Raw genomic sequence first — 20,967 nt, forward strand, 5'->3', positions numbered from 1 at the left:
GTCACTTCTATTGTAAAAGTCACTACTCATTGCTTACAGTGCATGTATAACTTGGTATTTCTTCCAGGGCTATGGCCACTAGTACTGTTTTGAGGAGGTGTGCCTGGCTGCTTTCTCAGAAACTCCCAGATGATGATAAAATGACATTTTAAATTCTCCTTTGGAAAAAGATTTAGTTTTTGGCCCCTGTGCTGTAGAGGTGATCAAAGAGTGTGATGAAAAGGAGAAGATGATACTGAGAATCCGTAAGATTTTTTGGCCTTCCTTTCCCAAATTTTCTAAAAGAATCTCTAACCCCTCATCCATTGTTGGCAAAAAAACAAAATAAATGTTAATAAAACACAGGTAAGCAGATGTTTAAGAAGAAATGGCAAGGGAATTCCAAAAAGAATTCTGGAACCTCGTACAACCAAGGAGAGTCCAACAATTCCAAAAGACTATTTAGAAGACCTTTTCCCCTTCTACCACCCTGGCAGCATATTTCTCTTTCAGAAACTTGTACTAACTCTCCACTTTTCTCTTTATCAATAGAGTGTTTCAGACAGATTGGTTCTGAAGATCATTCATCAAGGTACATATGGCACTTGGAGGAAATTCCTCCTTTCTAGTAATAATCCCTTATCCACCAGACCAGACTCTCTTATTTCTCACCGTCCTTTACCACATGCTTTCTGAGTGTGATAGAACCAGTTCCTCCTCCCAAGTGGGGAAATATTTTTATTCAAGGATGTTTTAGAGCTAAAGAAAGGAAATGCTTTGAGATGAGCTTTGTATATTTCTTTTCTAACCCTTCACACCTGTTATCTCTTCTTTATCTTTCAATTTTCCTGGTAACACTAAATTTAAAAGATGCTCTTCTTATCCCTTTTCATTTAGCTTTCAGTTGTTTCTTAAGGTTTTGTGCCTCTGGATCATGTTATCAGTTTTCTGCCTTATTCTTTGGACTGTCCACTGCACCAAGAGTGTTTACAAAGTGTCTAGCTCCAGTTATAGGTCATTGTAAGCTGCTGGGTATCCACATTTATCCATATTTGGATGACTAGCTTATCTTTGCAGAGTCTTTTTACAAGTGTCAGGAATTTGTCACTTGGGTGAGATCCCTTACACAAGTTGTCAAAGAAAACATTCAAAAGTCTTTTTTGACTCCTTCACACAGGACAGTCTTCATGGGGTGACATCTCAGTTCAAAGAGCTTTTCTTCCATAGGAAAACTAGATCTAGATCTGTTTCTAAGGTTTTCCACCCAAGCGTCTGTCACTGTGAGTAAATACCTCAGTATTTTTGGTCTCATGGCATTTATGATTCTCATGATACCACTGACAAAGATCCACATGAAAAAAATACAGTAGTATCTGAAGTCTGTTTGGTCCCAGCACCAACATCCTTTGTCTTTCCAAATCCCAGTGATGTGGGTTGGCAGAATAGAAATCACTTGGTGGAAACAGCAAATATCCTTAAATCCAGGTCTCCCATTCTCCTTCCCTGTTCCAAAGGAGTCAGTCACTACAAATGCCTCAGACTTTATTTGAACAGTTTCAGGATGGATAAAAGTGCAAGGTGTTTGGGATACCAAAGACAGGTGTAAGCACATAAATATGAAACAGATGTTATCCCTAATCAACTCACTCAACTCTCTGAATCATCTTTCATCCCAGAAACCTCTTCAAGTTGTTACAGACAATGCTGCATCCATGTGGTGTATTAACAACAAGGGTAAACCAAGTCATACCTCCTTTGCAGCCATGTTAGCTTGGTATATAGCTTCAAATCACATTTTTACTCTACAGGCATCCTACATTCCATCAAAGCAAAACTGTGTGGCAGACATGCTGAGCATGAAGAGGGCAGAAACTAGATCAGGAGGTCTTCCAAGTTTTAGATTTGTCTGTGGAGAGTTACTCACTGGAGCTATTTGCTTCCTGTCTGAACAATTACTAGCAGAATTCTGTTCCAGGACTCTATACAAAAAAGGTCTGGAAGACTTTCTCTTTTTTTTCTTTGAGCAGGAATGTTCCTGTATACCTTTCTACCCTTTCCACTAATATCTAGGGTACTTCTGAAGATTCAAAAGGAATCCCCCAAGGTCATTGGGGTGACTCCTTTTGGGCCATGGCAGCTGGGATTCTCCCTTCTTTGGGAAATGGCCAAGGGCACTTATCACAAGCTTCCTCGCAGACTGGATCTACTCACACTAGACTAAGTGGTGTTTGATTCGCCTCAAAATAAATCATCTTCAGCTGACTTCATGAATGATAGGCTGTTAATTTATTTTAGGTACTGCTGTCTGAGGATGTGCAGCAGGTACTAATGGAGGCAAGAAAGCCTGCTACTAGATAATCATATATTAGCAAATGGAAAATGTTTTTTTTTACAGTAAGCCAACAATATAACCATCACCCATTCGGGGCTAGACGCTCTCTGGTTTTACAGTATTATGGTGAGTTACTATTCTATGGCCTTTCATATTTCTTTGTCAGGGTTCAGTTATTGACCATTTCAGCATGTCTGCCAGTGGATCCTCCTCTTTCAGTGCAGTCTCATGTCAAAATATTCTTGAAAGGGATTTTGCATAACAGACGTCCAAGAAAACCAGTGGACCCTCCTTGCGATCTTAATTTTGTGTTAGAGAAGCTAACACTTGCTCCATTTGAACCAGCTAATCTGTCTGATTTGAGGATCTTAACATGGAAAAGAGTTTTACTGATTGCTGTGATGTCTGCTAGAAGGGTATCTAAACTGCAAGCTCTTATGGTGAGTCATCTCTATAACTTTCCGGAGGAACAGGGTTTATTTGATAACTAATAACTGTTTTATGCTTGGAATGGTATCCAAGTTTACTTTAAGCCAAACTATCCATCTCCCTGTTTTCTTTCCTGAACCTGAAAATGAAGGAGAAAGGATACTCAATACTCTGGATGTCCACAGGCAACTTGAGTACTGCCTCAACAGAACTAAATCTTCCAGATCTTTAGATCAAGTGTTCATTTCTTGTGAAGTTAAGAAGGGACAACCTGTGTCAAAACAGGCTAATTCCAAACTGTTGTCTAAGACTATTAGTACTTATTATACTCACCATAATAAATGTATTCCAGATTTGGTCCTTGGCTTCATCTTTGGCTGTTTGGAAAGGGATGGATTCTGGAAGCATTCTGAGGGCTAATACTTGATCTTTAGTACATACTTTTACAAAGCAGTATAAGCTTGATTCCTTCTTTAGGTCTAGATCAAGCTTTGCTAGGACCATTCTCTAGGGGCTCCTTTTCCTTCAACCTCCCAAATATAGTTAGCTGTGGTAATCTACCTCTATAGCTAATGCTACTGCAGCAGTGATCAATATGAAGAACATAGTAAAGATGTGTAAGTTGAACTTACCATAACAGTAGACGTTTGAATGATCACTGCTCAATTGCCACTCCCCCTCCATACCTCTTGTTTTTTGGTGTGTTTTTTTATGCCAGGGTGTAGACATTTCTTTTTTTTTTTTTTGTTCTTAGCATTTCAGGTCTTGTCTTCCTCTCTCAGCTGGCAGGAAGGCTCTGAAGGGCTTTGTGCCCAAACTTGTCTTTAAGTCAGCTCAGCTCAAGCTACTTGACAAAGTAGGCACATGGAAGATGCCCTGAAATTTTTGAAACTGGCCGGCTGTTATATCCTTGACAGGATGTAATCCATACAGGTAAGGTTACTTCAGCAGTGATCATTCGAACATCTACTGTTGTGTAAATTCAACTTTGTCAACTGTAGTTTCAACTGAATGCTGCGATAGTAGTGCTGCGGTAGTGTTGTTGCCTCACAGCAAGACGTTGTCACGTTCGACTCTCAGCTAGAGCGTATTCTGTGTGGAGGCATGGGTGAATGGGCGTGCCTTCGTTGAAGGTTGTGCATCAGGGCTGGTAACTCGGCACATAAAAATCCACTACCAAACATTAACGGTCCGGAGTTCCGCTGTGGCGACCTCTAACCAGGATAAGCCGAAAGACACAACAACACAACAGCAACAATTGTAGTTTCAACTGACATAGAACAGCCTAGCACTGCTTATCCCATTATCTCTATACCTCTCTGCAGTTATGCAGTCCTTTGCTCAGTCTGCCAGTGATATTCAGTCCTTAATACATGTTTGACTAACTGTGTGGCTATTCACACAGTGCTGTCCTTGAGACATAGATCAAGGTGCCTGTGGAGTGCTTGTCTCTGAAACCTGGACAGTATTTCTTATAATTTGCCTTAGCATAAACAATTCTTTTGTTTTCTGTGCTACTCAGTATATGTGCATTTTCTTTAGTCAGTGGAATTTACCAGCTCTGGTTTACTTTGGTAGTATCAGCACTGTTGCCCCCATCTCTGCCTCTAGCAGCAGTGATTGTGTAATCTTTTGGTCTACAGTCCTGCAGCAACATCTCACACCCCATAATGTAACTGACAACAGGAAGAGCTCCAGACCTAAGTTCAATAGGACATGCCGCCTATTTTCCATCCCTTCAGTTTACTGGGTATATTGTTGCAGTAGATGTATAGTGGTGAACATGATGTGGTTCTGCTTAAATGTTTGTAATATAGAATGGTATATTTACAGTGCAGCTGAAGTGCTTCTCAATAGAGATTTAAAACTGCTACCTATGGTATAAGCCAGGGAATTCATGGTCGGTGATGCTACTAAATATTTACTGCAAGTAAACCAACCTGTACCCGTACATTTATGGTGGAGTAAAACTATAATTCTTTGTGTTTGTTGGATAATTTAGTTATACAGACCAGATGGTAGGAGATTTCAACTGGACAATTTGTGAGTTCCGCTTAGTTCTCATAACTGAATTTCATAATAAAAAGGTAGTTGGTTAATGTTCTCAATCATGTTTCTAGTTTCAGACTAATTTCTGTGACCTGTGCTACCTGAGAATTCTCATGTTTTAACCATATTTGAAAGTCTGTATTTTACTGCAGAGACGTATGCCATTACGCCCTTTATATTGCAATACTCATTTTTGTGTTATGCTCAATTTATTTGCATTTACTTGTCTAGCTAAAGATAGATTTCTTTGTCACCAGCTCTAAGGAATGTTAGCTGGAATGCTCATTGTATGTGCCTGATAAAATTCTTGTAAAGCTTAATTTGAAGTAAATGACTGTCAAGTGATTTCATTAGCATCTTACTGCCTAGTGGAAAGTGTGTCAGGTTTCCGTATATGTGACTGGTGTATAAACAAGTGCATACAGAATATTCATATTCAGTATTATCAATACAGTGTTGAAACAACTCAGTAGAGACCAGTGTAATGTAAAAAAGCATTACCATGACTAGAAGTATTGTGGTTAATTTTTTCATATCCGCCATTATTTGTATGTCTCTCATGTATTAAATCACAGGACTGTCTTTTGGCAAGGCATTAGTTGAGAAGTATTCAAAGAACACTACTGCTTTGGCCTGACAATAAATTGTCTATATAATTAAGAACACCCCCGGGGTTCAAGTGCAAGGCAGCTTGTGGATGTAAATGAACTTGTTATAGTCAGAGGACCTTAACATAAATGATTAATGTGGGTTATAAATACAGAAGATAAGAGGGCTACAAGTATATGGGTGTTACTAGTGTTTGCCTATGGGATACTGATGCAGTTTCTTCTACGTTGCTCTTAAACTGTTCATACTGAAACTTCATTACTAATGCCATGTCCTTACTTAGATGGAATGTCTTTTTTTTCCCTTTCCAATTTCCTTGCCCACTTACATCCATTAACTGATGCATAGCCCTACTTACAGACTCAGAATTCACAGTTGGTTCATTTGCTTTCCTGGAAAAAAATGAATAAATGTGATAACAGAAAAAACGTAAGCAGAATGAGAAAGAGGGAGGACAAGTGAAAAAATTTCAGAAGCAAACAAGTATGGTAATAGTTTCATACAGTTGCATTCTATCTGCACCAAGTTGAGATAGTGGGTTTACTGTCTACATTTTACACCAGTTTTAAATACATTTCGTGATGACACATTACACCAGCTTTGAAGATTACTTCATTTCACTTTGCTGAGATGTTCATCATCCTCAGTGCTGCAGTAACCATTAGGATTGTTTCTTGCCTAGAAAACAATAGGCCAGGTTTAAAAAGCACTGCCCCCCCCCCACACACACACACACACACACACTGCTGATTGGTACTTCCAAGGAGGGAAATCAGAGGTTTCTGGCAGATAAGTTCCTGTTAGGGAACACTTCCACACACACATTGTTGTCTGTATAAGAAAAATGTAATCTATTTTTTTTTTTAACTAAAAGAAGTATTTTCCATTTAAGAAACCTGACACTTGTTCATATTGTTGGAAGTTTTCTGTCAGGAACCACTATTTTTACCTGGGGTATTTATTCATACATTTGGGACTAATTTTGTGAAAAAATATGTACTGCTTGTATAAACTTTTAATTTTTGTGGGACACAAAACAGACACTTTTTTTAATGTGTCACTGTAATGCTTATGCATACTTCATGACAGCCTACCTGCTATTTTGGTTGTCATTCTGTGTGCGCATGCTGCAAATATTTGAACAGCACTGACAGAGGTATTCTGTTCTGCTTTGACTTTTTATAACCTAAGAAATTGTGTTGTGAGTGTAAGTGTGCTTTTTGTGAAGACTCAGTGGCAGCTTAACTTCCAACTTGCTCTAGCAACATTTATTGTTTTTGGTGCTTCTTCCATGGTTATACCATGAATACTCACTTCAGTCCACCTGGCTGTTCTCCCACAGTACCTAGAAAGTAAAAAACTTGCCAAGGAGTCCTTGCCATTGTCGCAGACCCAGTGGGTGAAATGCAGTGACCATTGATTCTTCTTCAGACCACTCATTTACCTCTCCAGCTTCCTGTGTCATAGATCCTTTTGGCCAACATGAGCAAGGGATCAGACATGTCAACTTTGGCTGTTCCAGTGTCATATATGGGCATATGAGAACCATCTTCTCCAAGAGATTCTCGTCAGGGTAAATGAGGCAAAAGACCATTAGACCAAGCAGACATCCCTCCTTCCAGTTAGTCCTCTTCTGCTAGAATACAAGAGAAATCATGCAATTAAACATTTCTCTTCTGATGATATTATTGCTAAAAATTGTGAATATTATCCTTGGCTAGATAGTCATTACAGACAATAAATCTTGTTGTGCAGAAGCCTGTACAAATGGGCATTCCCTGTAAAGTTATTCTTGAGAAAATAGGTTCAGAGGTAGGTACTAGGCTATCGGCCGAAGGGCCTAAGTAAGCCTATCCAACAAGATTCCCTGGCTTATGCCACCCAAGAAATTTGCCACAGAAGTGATCCCCGGGGTGCACTTCCTATTTCCCATCCACTCAAGACCCCCCCTTGAAGAGTGCCAGTGAGGAACTTTGCTTGACTTAGATGGGTAGCTTGTTCCAGAGTATAGGAAGTCCCTGGGACAGGAATCTATCCCTCCAGCATGTCCTGTTTATTGTGGTGACAATGTTTAGGTCCCTAGAGCGTGTAGCTCAGAGGGATTGGGATTTCTTTAGGTGTAGCATGTCCAACAGCTCTGGTTTAACATAGCTTTATATGTTAGGCAGAGATCTCATTGGAGTAGCTGATATGCTACAGAGTAAAGCTGGTGTTTTTTGAAACAGTCAGTGTAGGGCATCTGTTTGAGGCCAGTAATCCTCTTTGTGGGGTACTTCTGTGGCCTTTCCAGCTGCTGGAGATGTCTTGTGAGGTACATTCCAAAAGGGGCATTGTACTCTATAATGAGTCTAATGAGTGCCGAGTAGAGGGGAACAATGGCCTATTTTCCTGAATGAGAACCCTTTTGTGATGAGGTGTGCCACATAGAAGGATTTCCTGACTACTGTGGCAATGTGATTATCAAATTAGAGACCACTGTCCACCTGGGCCCCACGGTCTCTTATCACACATTCAGCATTAAGTAGACTGCCATTTATGTGGTAGTTAATGGGTACAGAGTTTTTACCAAAGGTGATGACAATGCACTTTTTGGCATTGAGCTTGAGGCCATGCCTCTGACACCAGGCATCTGTCTCAGAAAGGCCCTTTTGTATGATGTCCACATCATTTGGGGACTTGACTATGGCTCCTAGTTTGCAGTCATCTGTGAACTTCGTTAGCCAGAGGCCTTCTGTGTTAGCCTGTACTTCAGAGAAGTAGATACCAAACAGGACAGGTCTCAAGACTGAACCCTGTGGTACTCCACTTGTCACTGGTTTGAAGTCAGATTTGGAGTCTGCAACTTTTACAGTGTGGGTTCTGTCAGTGAGCCAGTTGGCTACCCATCTTGTGATGTAGGGATTTATACCTAGTTTAGTGAGTTTAGCTATAATTCCAGAATGGGGGATGGTGTTGAAAGCCTTGGCGAGGTCAAGATAGGATGTGTGAACCACCTTACCCTCATCTACGGCTTTGGTGACTTCCTCAAAGAAGTCGATCAGGTTCAGAAGGCATGATCTGCCTTTCTAATGTTTCTGATTTTGACAGAGATGGGGCTTTTTCCTCTTGCAGATTGACATGCCCAACACTTTGATTGTGAGGAAAATTGTAATTCTTTTTCCTTATGGGGAGAATTTTTTTTTTTTTTAATTAGACCATTACCAGAATGAATGAGGTATTTTTATAGGAACAAATTGATGTTCCCCTGAACTGAGGCAATGTGATCTGTTACAAATGGATATATCTCAACCAACACCCATCACTCCGATACTGCCGATCTTGGAAGATGTGTTGAATGTTGCCAGTACTCATCTTGATACCATCAAGTCTGTAAAAAAGCAAAAGTTGTATATTGTACTTCAGGCTAATAAATGTCTTTTCTCTTATGTTAGATCTGATCCATCAGCTATAGCAAGTGTGTCTCATACTGGCATATAGGCTGATAAAGAAGGTAAAGTGTTAGACTGTATAGTTAAGATAATGTTTTCTTCTTCCATTTTAGCCTTCAGAATTCTGAATTACCAGGCATATTTGTGGAAATTTATGCTTTGTCATATATATAGTCTGAGGGAATTAGCTTCCACTTTTCCTACAGGAGAAGCTCTTTTTGAACCAAACGGTTTCTAACCTTTCGCAGGTATATAAACATGTTTTGAAGAGTGCGTATGATAGTACAGGTACTATGTTTAGGGCCACTACTACTGCTATAGTGTTGAGAAGATATGCTTGAGTGCATAACCAAAAGTTTGCTGATGAGGTAAAGTCTGAAATCTTGGATTCAGCTTTAGATCAGGAGGTATTGTTGGTTCTTCCGCTCATTACTGTGACCCCCTTTTGATCCAGGTACCACTGATTCTCCATTCCTATTGAAATTACCTTTATAAAAGCTAACCAGCTATTTACTTCATATCAAGGGACAAATGATGGATACCACTTGTCCAAACAGACAATTTCAAGGTGGTTGCCCTTAGCTATTATTTTTTTTTTGTTATTCCCACCATGGCAAATCCATTCCTGGGAGCATCAAGGCAACATTGCACTAGAGCCTTGTCCTCTTTCTTGGCATACTGGAAAGAGATGGACTTGAGAAGCATTCTAAAGGCAGCACTGTGTTCCTCTTTACACCCTGACACACAGCATTGCAAACTGGATTCCTTTTCTCGGTCCATGTTGAACTTTGCTAGCACTATTGTGCAGGGGGTCCTGGATCCATATCCTTCCTTATCTTAAGATGAATAGACATTGGCAATCAATCTGTATAGCCTAAGGGCTACTGCTGCAGTGGGAATGATGAACATTGCATTTATCTAAAACCATAGATGTTCAAATTCCTCACTGCAGCAGTAGCCATACCCACCTTCCATACCCCCTACTCTTGTATGTAGCTGTAGTTGGGATATAAAATAGGGTTATGTTTCTTTCTACTGTATATGTTGTTATGAATTTTTTTGGTCCGTTTAGTTCAGAATTCTAAAGCTGCTGTCTCTCTATATGTGCAAAAGTCCTGAAAACTTCACTCTGACTGCTGATTACCTTCTGTGAATTAGCCAATTAGCAGTCAGAATGAAGGAGTGGGAGGGAGACACAGTTTTCTGAAGCTGGCCAGTTGTTTCCTAGGTAGGAAACAACTCATTTAGCATAAGAGCTACTGCAACAATGAGGAATTCAGACATCTACTGTTACAAGAAAGTGCAATATACACAGCTGTACTTTACACTGGCATGCACATATTAGCATTTTATAACAAAAAATAAATAATAGGGAAACAAACAACATGTGGTGATTAGATAAATTCACCATTTTAAAAGCCATTGTTTTATTTAGTAACACCTGCTTGGTTTCATTGATAAACTGTGCTCACTTTTTATGCCATTTGGACTGGAAAGTTCATTGTTTACTTTCTAAAGCAAGTTTAAATAATAATCCCATTAAATTGGATGTGATTTCCTTACCATATACAATATCAAATGATATGTTTTTTTTTTTTATCCAAAAAGTGTGCTGTTTTTGCATTTGGTTTTGTTGCTAAAGACAGCCTCCTGAAATATTTCTCGGAGATGAAAGCCTCTTCCATGATATCATAAATTACTGAATCCACATTACCTAAATTAATGCATAGGCTACTGTATTTCCATGCTGAATGCATCAAGTGGAGTTTTTTACTTCCTAGTAAGACCAAGTTGTCAACTTAGCTTTGCAAGTTGAATACCTTACAATTATGATTATATTAAGATGTAGTAGTGAAATCAGAGTTTAAGAAAGAAGCCGTTTTTCTAAAGAAGTTAAGTTGTTTTGCGTACCAATTATGCTTTTCAAATTATTTAAATCATCTAATAATTACCATTGCATCATTTTGTAGATGTAGTTATAGAGAAGTGCCACGTAAACTGTGAAACTAAAAAAAATCAAGGAGAGCATTATGCTCTTCATTTTTTGCACCTTTAACATGAGGAGTAGCTAGAAATAAAATAAACTGTAAAAACGAGGTGCTTCCGAAATTGAATATACATTTTAAGCTTTGGTGCTAAACTTTCTGTAATCTAAATCTGTGTTCTTTGTTTTGTTTTGTATTATTTTTAATACAAGTGTTATTTCTTGAGTTTAACAGATTACCTTTGCTTTGCAGTGCAGAATCCACTTGAATGTGATTTTTGCACTTGTGTAAGTTTACAGCATGACTTCTGCTTTTTAAAAAATGAGGGAAAGATAAGAAATGTTAATGATCTGAAGACAGTGCAGATACCTTCTGATCTCACTCACACACACACACACACACATATATGTATATGTATATATATATATATATATATATATATATATATATATATATATATATATATATATATATATATATATATATATATACACACACACACATATATATATATATATATATATATATATATATATATATATATATATATATATACATACACACACACACACACACACACACACACACACACACACACACACACACACACACACATTTTTTGCATATGTGCGTGTGTAGTCCCTGGGCATCTGAAGTATGGTACATGGAGTATCTGATACACTGATTTAATGCACCTAGATATAGAAGGCTGGCAACAGAAAGGGTATAGGCAAACTGTGGTGCCACAGAATCTAATACATTTAAAAGACTTAGCTAATGGTGCCATGGTGGTATAGGTATAATGCAGAAATCTAACGCAATAAAATAAATGTATATCCAGTGTGACAACACAGTTAAATCAGAGTGGATAAATAACTTCAGTGTTCCCAGTACATTATGATGAGAAAGGACCCAAGTACATGGATGCCACAAAGCTTAGCAAGTTCTATACGCAGACACAATTCAGTGTATAGGCATTGGTGCCAGAAAATTCTAGCAATGCACTACAGGCGAGGAACAAGTGATGTCTACTATGTAGAACAGGTTAGTGACAACATAAAACAGTTAAACACAAAGCAGCAGGAATGAACAGGTGGTGCTAGCAAGCCAAAAGCAAATTTAGTTTCTGACCCCTGCTCATTTTCCCCTCTCTCACAAAAGTAAAACATCACGGTACATCGTCCTGAACTTAGTCTGCAATTTGAAGTTAACAATGATTTTCATTGCAGCAAATAGATATAAATAAAAAAAAATTGCACTTTATCTGCTTTTACTGTATTTGTGTTTCTTCCTACTTTATTACCTTATTTTGCTTTTGCCTCTTCCTAAAAGTACTCAATTGTGTTTATTCTGCTGCATTTATTACTGCTTGGTAGTAACCTGATTAAATTATAACTGTTATTCTAAGTCTTTTGGTTAAAGCACTTGGGCTTCAGACCAGTTGTTTTACATTAAGAAGGTTTGTGGACTGCATTGTTGTGGCAGGACAGGTAGCTTGCATCCTTCTAAGTTGGGAATTGCTGATTGAAGACTCTGTCTGTTGTTCTAAAAGTATATTAGTTTTGGTTTAAGCACTTGTCTCCAGGCCAGTTATTTCACATTAAGAAGGTTTATGGTCTGCACTCTTGTATGTCCTTTTGAGCTGGGAATTTCTGGTTAAAGGCTTACTGTGCCTGCTTATTTGAACTGTTTTTCTGATATTGGTGCGCCTTGTCTGCTGTAGCATAGACTATATTCAGGCCCGCTGAATCTAGCTTTGTTTGTATCACTTGAACACTAATCCAGGTCATCTTTTTTGGAGAATGTTCTCCTGCACCCTAGTGGCAGGAGTGTGTGGTTAGAACTTGTCTGATTGAAGACTGCTGGAACAGGGCTCAGTTTTGAGTTTTTTTACTGGTTAATTCGGTAAGCTGTTTAAATCAGTTTGCTCGTTTTCTATTGTTATAAAAAAAGTGCACTTTATTCATCTGCTTTTGCTGTAATTGTGTTTCTTCCCAGTTTATAAACTTATTTACTTGTGCTTCTTCTTAAAAGTACTCAATTGTATTATTTTGCTGCAGTTATTACTGCTTGGTTGTAGCCTGGTTAAATTGTAACTGTTATTCTAAGCCATTTGGTTTAAGCACTTGGGCTTCAGACCAGTTGTTTTACATTAAGGTTTGTGGACTGCATTGTTGTTGCAGGACAGGTAGCTTACATCCTTCTAATTTGGGAATTGCTGATTTGAAGGCTCAGTATCTGTTATTCTAAAAGTGCATTAGTTCTGGTTTAAGCACTTAGGCTTCAGGCCAGTTATTTTACATTAAGAAGGTTTGTGGTCTGCACTCTTGTGGGAGGAGAGGCTAGGTTTTGCCCTTTTCAGATGGGAATTTCTGGTTAAAGGCTTATTGTGCCTGCTTATCTGAACTGTTTCTTTCTGAAATTTGCGGGCCTTGTTTGCTGTAGCCCAGAAGTTAGTAGTTTACTGGCCATTTTGGGCTAATTTCTATCTCTTTCATTTCCCTGCTATAAAAAAACACATTTGCGTGTCTTTCTTTCGCTTGTATTCAGCTCAGCAAGTGCCTGCCAGGTGTCCTGCAGAGTTCTACAGCAGCAGAGAGACAAAAGAGAGACTTTGGAGTGATTAATATTATTTTTCTGCATTTTCTAGCTGTCTTTAATTCTGCCTAAAACACCGATTTTTTAGGATTTCTGTGATTAAAAAAAACTTGTTTCTGCTACATATTGTACTTATTTGCTGCATGCACTTGAACTAAGTCGTTATTGTGTTTAAATAATCTGTTTAACTGTGGTAGGCTACACACTAAAGTGCGATAGCCATTTCTGTGCATTTAAAGTGTTTTTTTTATTGTATCTGCTTTATTTTCTGAAAAAAACAAAAAAATATATACTTGTTTCCCGCCTTTCTGAACTAGTATAGTCCAATTTTCGGGTTATTGCTGAATTCAGGGCTGTGTTACAAGTTTCTGTGTTGCCCATAACTTACTTGGATAGAAGGAAGTTTCTCTGTTCACCTGTGAGAGAGGGGAGCTTTGAGCAGCCTAACTGTCCCTGGAGGAGTGCTTTCAGCCCAGAAGTTAGTAGTTTATTGGCCATTTTGGGCTAATTTCTATCTCTTTCATTTCCCTGCTATAAAACCTACATTTGCACTGTTTTGCCCTCTGGGCAGCACCAGTTAGCTAGGGTTAAACTATTCCCGGCTCCAAGAAGTCTACTCTTCAATTTTTCCCTTGGAACTAGACAAGCTTTCAACTTAAGCACTCATTCATTTCACAGTCCAGCACTTTTTCAAAACTCATAGCAAGCACTAATTAACCCTAGCTCTAGACCCCCTATACTAAGGACAAGGCTTTCTATTCATCCCTACCAGCCAATCAGTAAAACAGCACAATTTACGTATTCAGGCATGTTCAAAGGGCAGTTTCAAGTGTATTCCAGTCCAGCTGGCGAATCTGGGCATTTTGAGGCAATGTTGCAACTGCCTCATGTACACAGACAACCCTCTCCTCTTACCACCAAACACTAATATATGCGAGAGACACAATTATACAGCCAAACTGGAGGCAAAGCTCTCTCAACCCAAGACTGGAACTGACAGTCAAGAGGAGAAGGGAAATACTTGCAACACACCACCAGTCTCACATAGATCTACTAAACCAACACTGGCAAATAACACACATAAATACATGAAAACATACTCAGAGGTTTTAAATAAAAATCTGCAAAAGCAACAGAGGCCTCCAAAGCAGACACCCAAGCAACCTCCACACCCCATCACAAACCATGAAACACATACTTCACATAATCAGCATGCCACGCAATCACAGCCCTGAAGGCAAAATAACATACCCAACACACTAGTAATAGGTGACTGTATAGTCAGGCACACTGATGTCCCCCTAACTAGGCTGGACAAGGAGAAGGTTACAGTTAGCTGCCTGTCAGGCGCCAGGATCTGCCACATAACACAAGCACTCAGATCGCTCCAGAACAAGTACAAGTACAACTCTGTCATTGTCCATGTTGGTGTGAATGACCTGAGACATACCTCCCTGGACTACATGGAAAGAGACATGGAAGAGCTCTCTGATCATGTAGCCCAGGCCGGTATGACCCTGAGTAGCATACTGCCCTGACCAACAATGATGCCACAGTATAAAGAAAAAAATATCAATTTCAACAAATGGCTAAGTTTCTGGTGTCATTCAAAGGGGATCCAGTATCTGTCCACCTGGGATGACATGCTCGATAAGCCACATTGCTTCGCAAGAGATGGCTTGCAGCTGTCACGCTTAGGCTTTCAAATACTAGCTAAGGCTTTTGCCGCCCCCAAAGTGCCTTTTTTAGGCAAGGGTCAAAAGACAAACCCACCACCGTAAATAGCACAAGTAAACAAAAACTGAGGGTAATGCTACTCAATGCCAAAAGTCTAAACCTCAAAATGCATGCACTCGAGGCACTCCTCAATATGGAGACCATCGATATCTGTGCAGTAACAGAAACCTGGTTTAAGGCTCCAGAGAGCACCCCAGTGCTACCAGGCTATAACTCATACCATACTTTTCGGCCACAGTACCCAGACTGAAACACAAAAGGCAGGGGTGTATCCATATTCATAAAGGATACCCATACCTCCAGGTTAGTGGTGCAGCACATGCCTCAGAGATCATCCATGTGCAACTAACAATGGGCAAAACTGAAATTCAAATTGTAGCGTGCTACAGATCACCCAGCATGACCCAGGACCCCCATTCCCTGTTTCTGGAGACACTGGAAAATAGGAAGGTCTTACCAAACGCCCTAATATTAGGTGATTTCAATTACCAAACATTAACTGGAAGAACTACTTAAGTACAAAATCCCTTGCCCAACGCTTCCTAGAATTTATAAACTCAAATGCCCTGGATCAAGTGGTCAACACCACCACCAGAGGTGACAACATATTGGACCTGGTCACCACCAACATGGGCGACTGGTGTTCCACACTGGAGGTCAACCCCTCACCGGTTAGATCGGACCATAGACTAATCACTATGGCTATCCATATTCAGCCCCCACCCCCAATCAAGGAAACTACTGTGAAAAACTTTTCAAAAGCAAACTTCACATTACTTAAGACCGAGGTGGAAAGGTTCACAGCCCCCATGCTAAAGGATAATGCTGTCCAAGCTGCTGAATCCCTTACACAGGCACTCTATGAGTACCTGCAAGAATGCATGGATCGTGCTATCCCAAGCAAAACCAAGACTCACTCCTCCAAGAAAAGGAAACCAGTCTGGTGGACCCCTGCTATAAACAAGCTATACAATAGAAGGAGGAAACTAGTACAGAAAACAGTAAAATCCCAAGAAGGAAAGACATCCCTGATCAGTATCAGCAAGAAACTACGATCCCTCATAAAATCATCAAGGCTAGCTTCGAAAGAAAGAAAAATTGCCAAGGACACCAAAGATAACCACAAAGCATTCTTTAGCTATGTCAAGCACCTAAGTGGAAACTCCCAGATCTGCTCTGAGTTAGTGCAGAATGGCACAAAATGCACTGAACCGACTGATACTGCCAACATTCTGGCAGACAGGTTTAGTGCAAACTTCACCCCCCTCTTAACCTCTAAAGGGTCCATAACCATACCAGAAGAATGCAGAGCCCTGACAGTCATTGACACACAGGTTAAAACTGCCCTATCCAAAGCCCAAAACACAGCTTCAGTGGGACCGGACGGTGTCCCAGGCTGTGTCTTACATGAGCTCCAAAATGAACTAACCCCTCACCTAAACACAATGTTCAAACTCAGCCTCTCTACAGGCTATGTGCCCGTAGAGTGACACACAGCAACAGTTATTCCGCTCCACAAAGGTGGAGCCACAGTGGACCCCGGGGATGTCTTTCCTTCTTGGGATTTTACTCTTTTTTGTACTAGTTTCCTCCTTCTATTGTATAGCTTGTTTATAGCAGGGGTCCACCAGCCTGACTAGCCTGGTCTTCAAGGCTATGGAGCGCATCATCATGGCACTCATTAACAGAGACATTGGGACCCTCCAAACATTGGACCCTACCCAGTTTGGATTTATTAAGGGCAGATCATGCCTTATAAACCTGGTGGACTTCTTTGAGACAGTTACCATGGCTTTAGATATGGGAAAGGAGGTCCACACAACTTGCCAATACCTCACAAAGGCTGTCGACACCAGCTCACCAGCCTGAACATGAACCCCTACATCACGAGATGGGTTGAAAATTGACTCATGGATAGAAACCACACTGTGAGAGTCGCAGGCTGTCGGTCCGACTCTAAACCGGTTACAAGTGGCATCCCCCAGGGCTCAGTCCTGGGACCCCTCCTGTTCGGTATATACCTCTCAGAGGTACAGGCAAGCACAGGAGGGCTATGGCTGACCAAGATCGTAGACAACTTCAAACTGGGGGCCATAATTGACTCTCCAGCTGATACAGACATCCTCCAGAAGGGTCTCACCAAGACGGATACCTGGTGTCAAAATCATGGCCTCAAGCTAAATGCCAAAAAGTGCATAGTCCTCCCCTTTGGAAAAAACAAAGTACCCGCAAACTACCACATACGTGGCAGTCCCCTAAATATAGAAAATGTAAAAAGGAATCTGTGGACCCAAGTAGATAGTAATCTGTCCTTTGATAATCATATTGCCAAGGTGGTTAGAAAATCCTGCTATGTGGCCCACCTAATCACAAAAGGGTTTGCATCTAGAACAAAAGAGGTTATTGTGCCCCTCTACTCATCAGTCATCAGATACAACATAGAGTACAACGCCCCATTTGGGATGTACCTTACAAGACACCTGCAACTGCTGGAAAGACCACAGAAGTACCTCACCAAGAGGATTATTGGCCTCAAACAGATGCCCTATGCTGCCTGACTGAAGAAACTTCAGCTGTACTCAGTTGCATACCGCTTACTCAGAGGTGATCTCTGCCTGACATACAAGGCCATGTCCAACCCAGAATTGATGGACATGCTCCACCTAAAAAAAAAACAAATCCCCGAGAGCCACACACTCTAGGCATCTAAACCTCACCACAGTGATAAATAGGGCATGCTTGAGGGATAGATTCCTGTCCCAGAGACTCCCCATGCTTTGGAACAGGGTTTAATCTACATTAGGCAGAGCTCCTCACTGACACTCTTCAAGAGAAACTGTGACGAGTGGATGGGAAACAGAAAATTTACCCCGGGGATCACTGCAGTGGCTCTGCTGGACAGAGGCACAGGGAACTAATCTAAGGGGGTGGAAAAAGCCAACACATTCTGGCTAGGCTTATAGATACCTTCGAAGAAGAATTTGTAGGAGGTACAGCATGTGTAACATTAGGTAAGTGAAGAAATAGTTTGAAATGAGTGATCCATTGTTGTGAAATGAGAAAGGGTACCAGGTGAGACTTAATCAGGGAATTCATGAAATTAAATAAATCACCACACATGTCTGAAATGCAAAAGGAAGTATGGCTATTTGGCTATTAAGTGGAGTTTTTTTTCTTGTGTTTTTCTATTTTAGTCAAGGATCACTACACTGAAAATAATTTTCTTTTTCTGTGTGCTTATTACAGCTTCCACTTGGCGAACAAGTTGTTTTATATACTGTTACCACCAATACCAAGCCCTTCAAACAAAGTTAAAAGCATACTAATGTTAGAAGAAGTTGGTTTTCAGGTGAGTATCCTGTTTTTCTCTAAATCATTTGCATTCAGATGAACAATATATATGTTTTAATTTAGGAAACACCATAATTTTAAATTGAATTATATGCAGCATAGGTAGCGCCATCATTTTATATTGAATTATACACAACTCTCATTTTACCCATATATCATTCTATACAGTTTCTTTCATGTTGTTACCCTTTGCCTAATTTTCTCCCCTGCTATCATCTCCTGGTGTTAATCATTGGGTCATTGCTGCAGTAGCCTAAGCTACATAGGCTATATCATGCATAGGGTATAATAGCTAACCAGCCTCCAAAGCATAAGGGCACCTTTGACATGGCCAGACCATTGACTGACAAATGGCTTCTGGAAGTACGCATGGCGGAGAAAGTACCTTCCTTCTTTTTAGGTGACTCTGTCTCATCTACCAAATCAAACTTTTTTTTTCTCCTGACATTCAGCGTCTACTGGCTAAAGGGATAATAAAACATGTTGCACCTTGTCTGACACGGAAAGGTTGTTATTCAAGAATATTTCTAATTCCAAGAAAAACTGCTTTGTGGAGACGTCCTAGATTTTTCATTTCTCAATCATTTTGCAAAAATTTCAAAGTTCAAAATGCTGTTCCTTCACAATATGTTACCTTTACTTCCCTTTTAATTTTCTTTATTCTCCAGAGTGAGTCAAGCTTGCAGGGTATGGAGTTTCTCATTTAGGCTCCTAGCATTGAGCTAGCATTGAGCTCCTTTAGATTTCTTTATGTTTAATTTGTTATGTCAGTAGGTTTGTCAATTAGACATTGCCTAAAAAAAGCTCTAAGGGGTGTATAGTTTTAGCCAATATTCGGACAAGTATTGAATCTCCATGGAAAAACACCAGAGACTAAGCCAGTTATTGAAGTCAGTCATCTTTTGTTCAAACTGTGGCATCATCCTTGGTGAAGGTAGATTGCTGCTCAGTGCAAAGCATGTACCTGCCTGAGACACATATTCAAAGAGATCTGCAATGTCTCTATTCATATAGTCTAGGGAAGTATGTCTCAGCTCATTATCTCCTACATGGACGATGGTAAAATCATACTGGTACCTGTGGTGTAGTGACCTATGTGCATGAGTAACTTGGTGGATCTTGGCTCCAGATAAGCAGCTAACCATCATCTTCTCCTTGTTCAAGTCTGGTGAGAAGGGCATCTGTTTGTCATACAGTGGAGTTCTCTATAACAAGAGTCCTGAGTAATGTGTTGCTGTGCCTTATGGGCTTTCCACTTGGGACTCCACTAGGTGTAGGAGTATGTGCAATGCTTGGTGTTGCTTTTGGTGAGTGTTAGAGAGATTTCTGAGGATAGGTATTATTGTTTATAGGCTTATTAGGTCTTTGAGATTTAAGAAAATTGCTTTTTACTGCTTTAGCATAGATTAGTTGGCCTGTGATTGGTGGACATTGTGTAGTGGATGTATTGTGTGTTTTCTTTTTTTTTTTTTTGCTCAAATGATTTTTATTTTGATGAAATAACACAATCATTTAATACATTCATAACATTCAATAACTATTTACAGTATTTACTTTCAGCCTAACAAAAAGGATTCAGATAAAAACATTTGTAGTTAAATAAGTTAGTATATAAACTATGATAGTTAGGAAGAGTTTGGTTCCATCTGTAGGGTATCAATCAAATTCAAAACTTTCCTCCACGGACTATTAGCCAGTGGCTTAGGAAAAGTTCTTAACTCTTTAGTTCTTTTCTCCATTAGTATGCATTTCTTCAGTGATGATAGGAATTCCTCCATTGTGGGTGCTACATTAGAGTTCCATCTTCTAGTTATACATTTTCTGGCTATTGCTAACATTGTCCACAACAAGTACAGGTCATCTTTCTTCATATTATTATTATTAACAACATTCAATAAAATTAAAGACTTTGTCAAAACAAATATATCAGTATAGATAGCTTGAAGAAATTTGTTAATCTCATTCCCATATGGTTTAATATTAGTACAGTCATACAAAAATATGAGACCAGTCAGTATTAGTGGACAGATGACATCTCCAACATGACTTGCTGTTTGAAGGGTTCATTTTTGAGAGTTTCTCAGGGGTCAAAAAAGATCTGTGTAGAAATTTCCAATATTTACTATTACAAGGGAATACCATTTACTATTGTGTGTGTTCTTGCCAACCTTGTTTGTATGCAAGATTTTTGCCTTGAAATTGTGTATGTACAACTCTTGCATACTGTGTTTGTTTTTATGGATTAAATGGTTGTCTGTGAATATGAGACAGTTCCTACATTGTCTCATGATTCCCATAATTACCAGTTTGGCTACGGAAAGATTTGGAAACTGCATTTCTATGTTCTCCAGACCTGTATTTGGGTGTGCTACTGTAGGTCATGAACTGGGTTATACAGAGGCGTCCTTGGGTGGTCTCTAGGGTTTGGTGCTACACTGGGTTACATTGTGCTATGATTTTATAGTAGTTT

The 20,967-nt window shown here is 39.7% G+C and overlaps 1 protein-coding gene across 2 annotated transcripts in view; it reads left to right on the forward strand.

Moving 5' to 3' along the window:
- Window positions 1-20,967, forward strand: part of LOC122802723 (interleukin-5 receptor subunit alpha-like) — a 451,682-nt gene that overhangs the window by 415,793 nt on the left and 14,922 nt on the right. For both annotated transcript variants that reach the window (XM_044072483.1, XM_044072484.1), the window contains exon 10: window positions 18,393-18,495. In XM_044072483.1, the coding sequence (XP_043928418.1) occupies window positions 18,393-18,495 (103 nt within the window). The remainder of the gene's footprint in view (window positions 1-18,392; window positions 18,496-20,967) is intronic.

Source organism: Protopterus annectens, chromosome 5.part0, assembly GCF_019279795.1.
Source record: "Protopterus annectens isolate FY-2018-M chromosome 5.part0, PAN1.0, whole genome shotgun sequence".
In the NCBI taxonomy this organism is placed as follows: Eukaryota; Metazoa; Chordata; order Ceratodontiformes; family Protopteridae; genus Protopterus; species Protopterus annectens.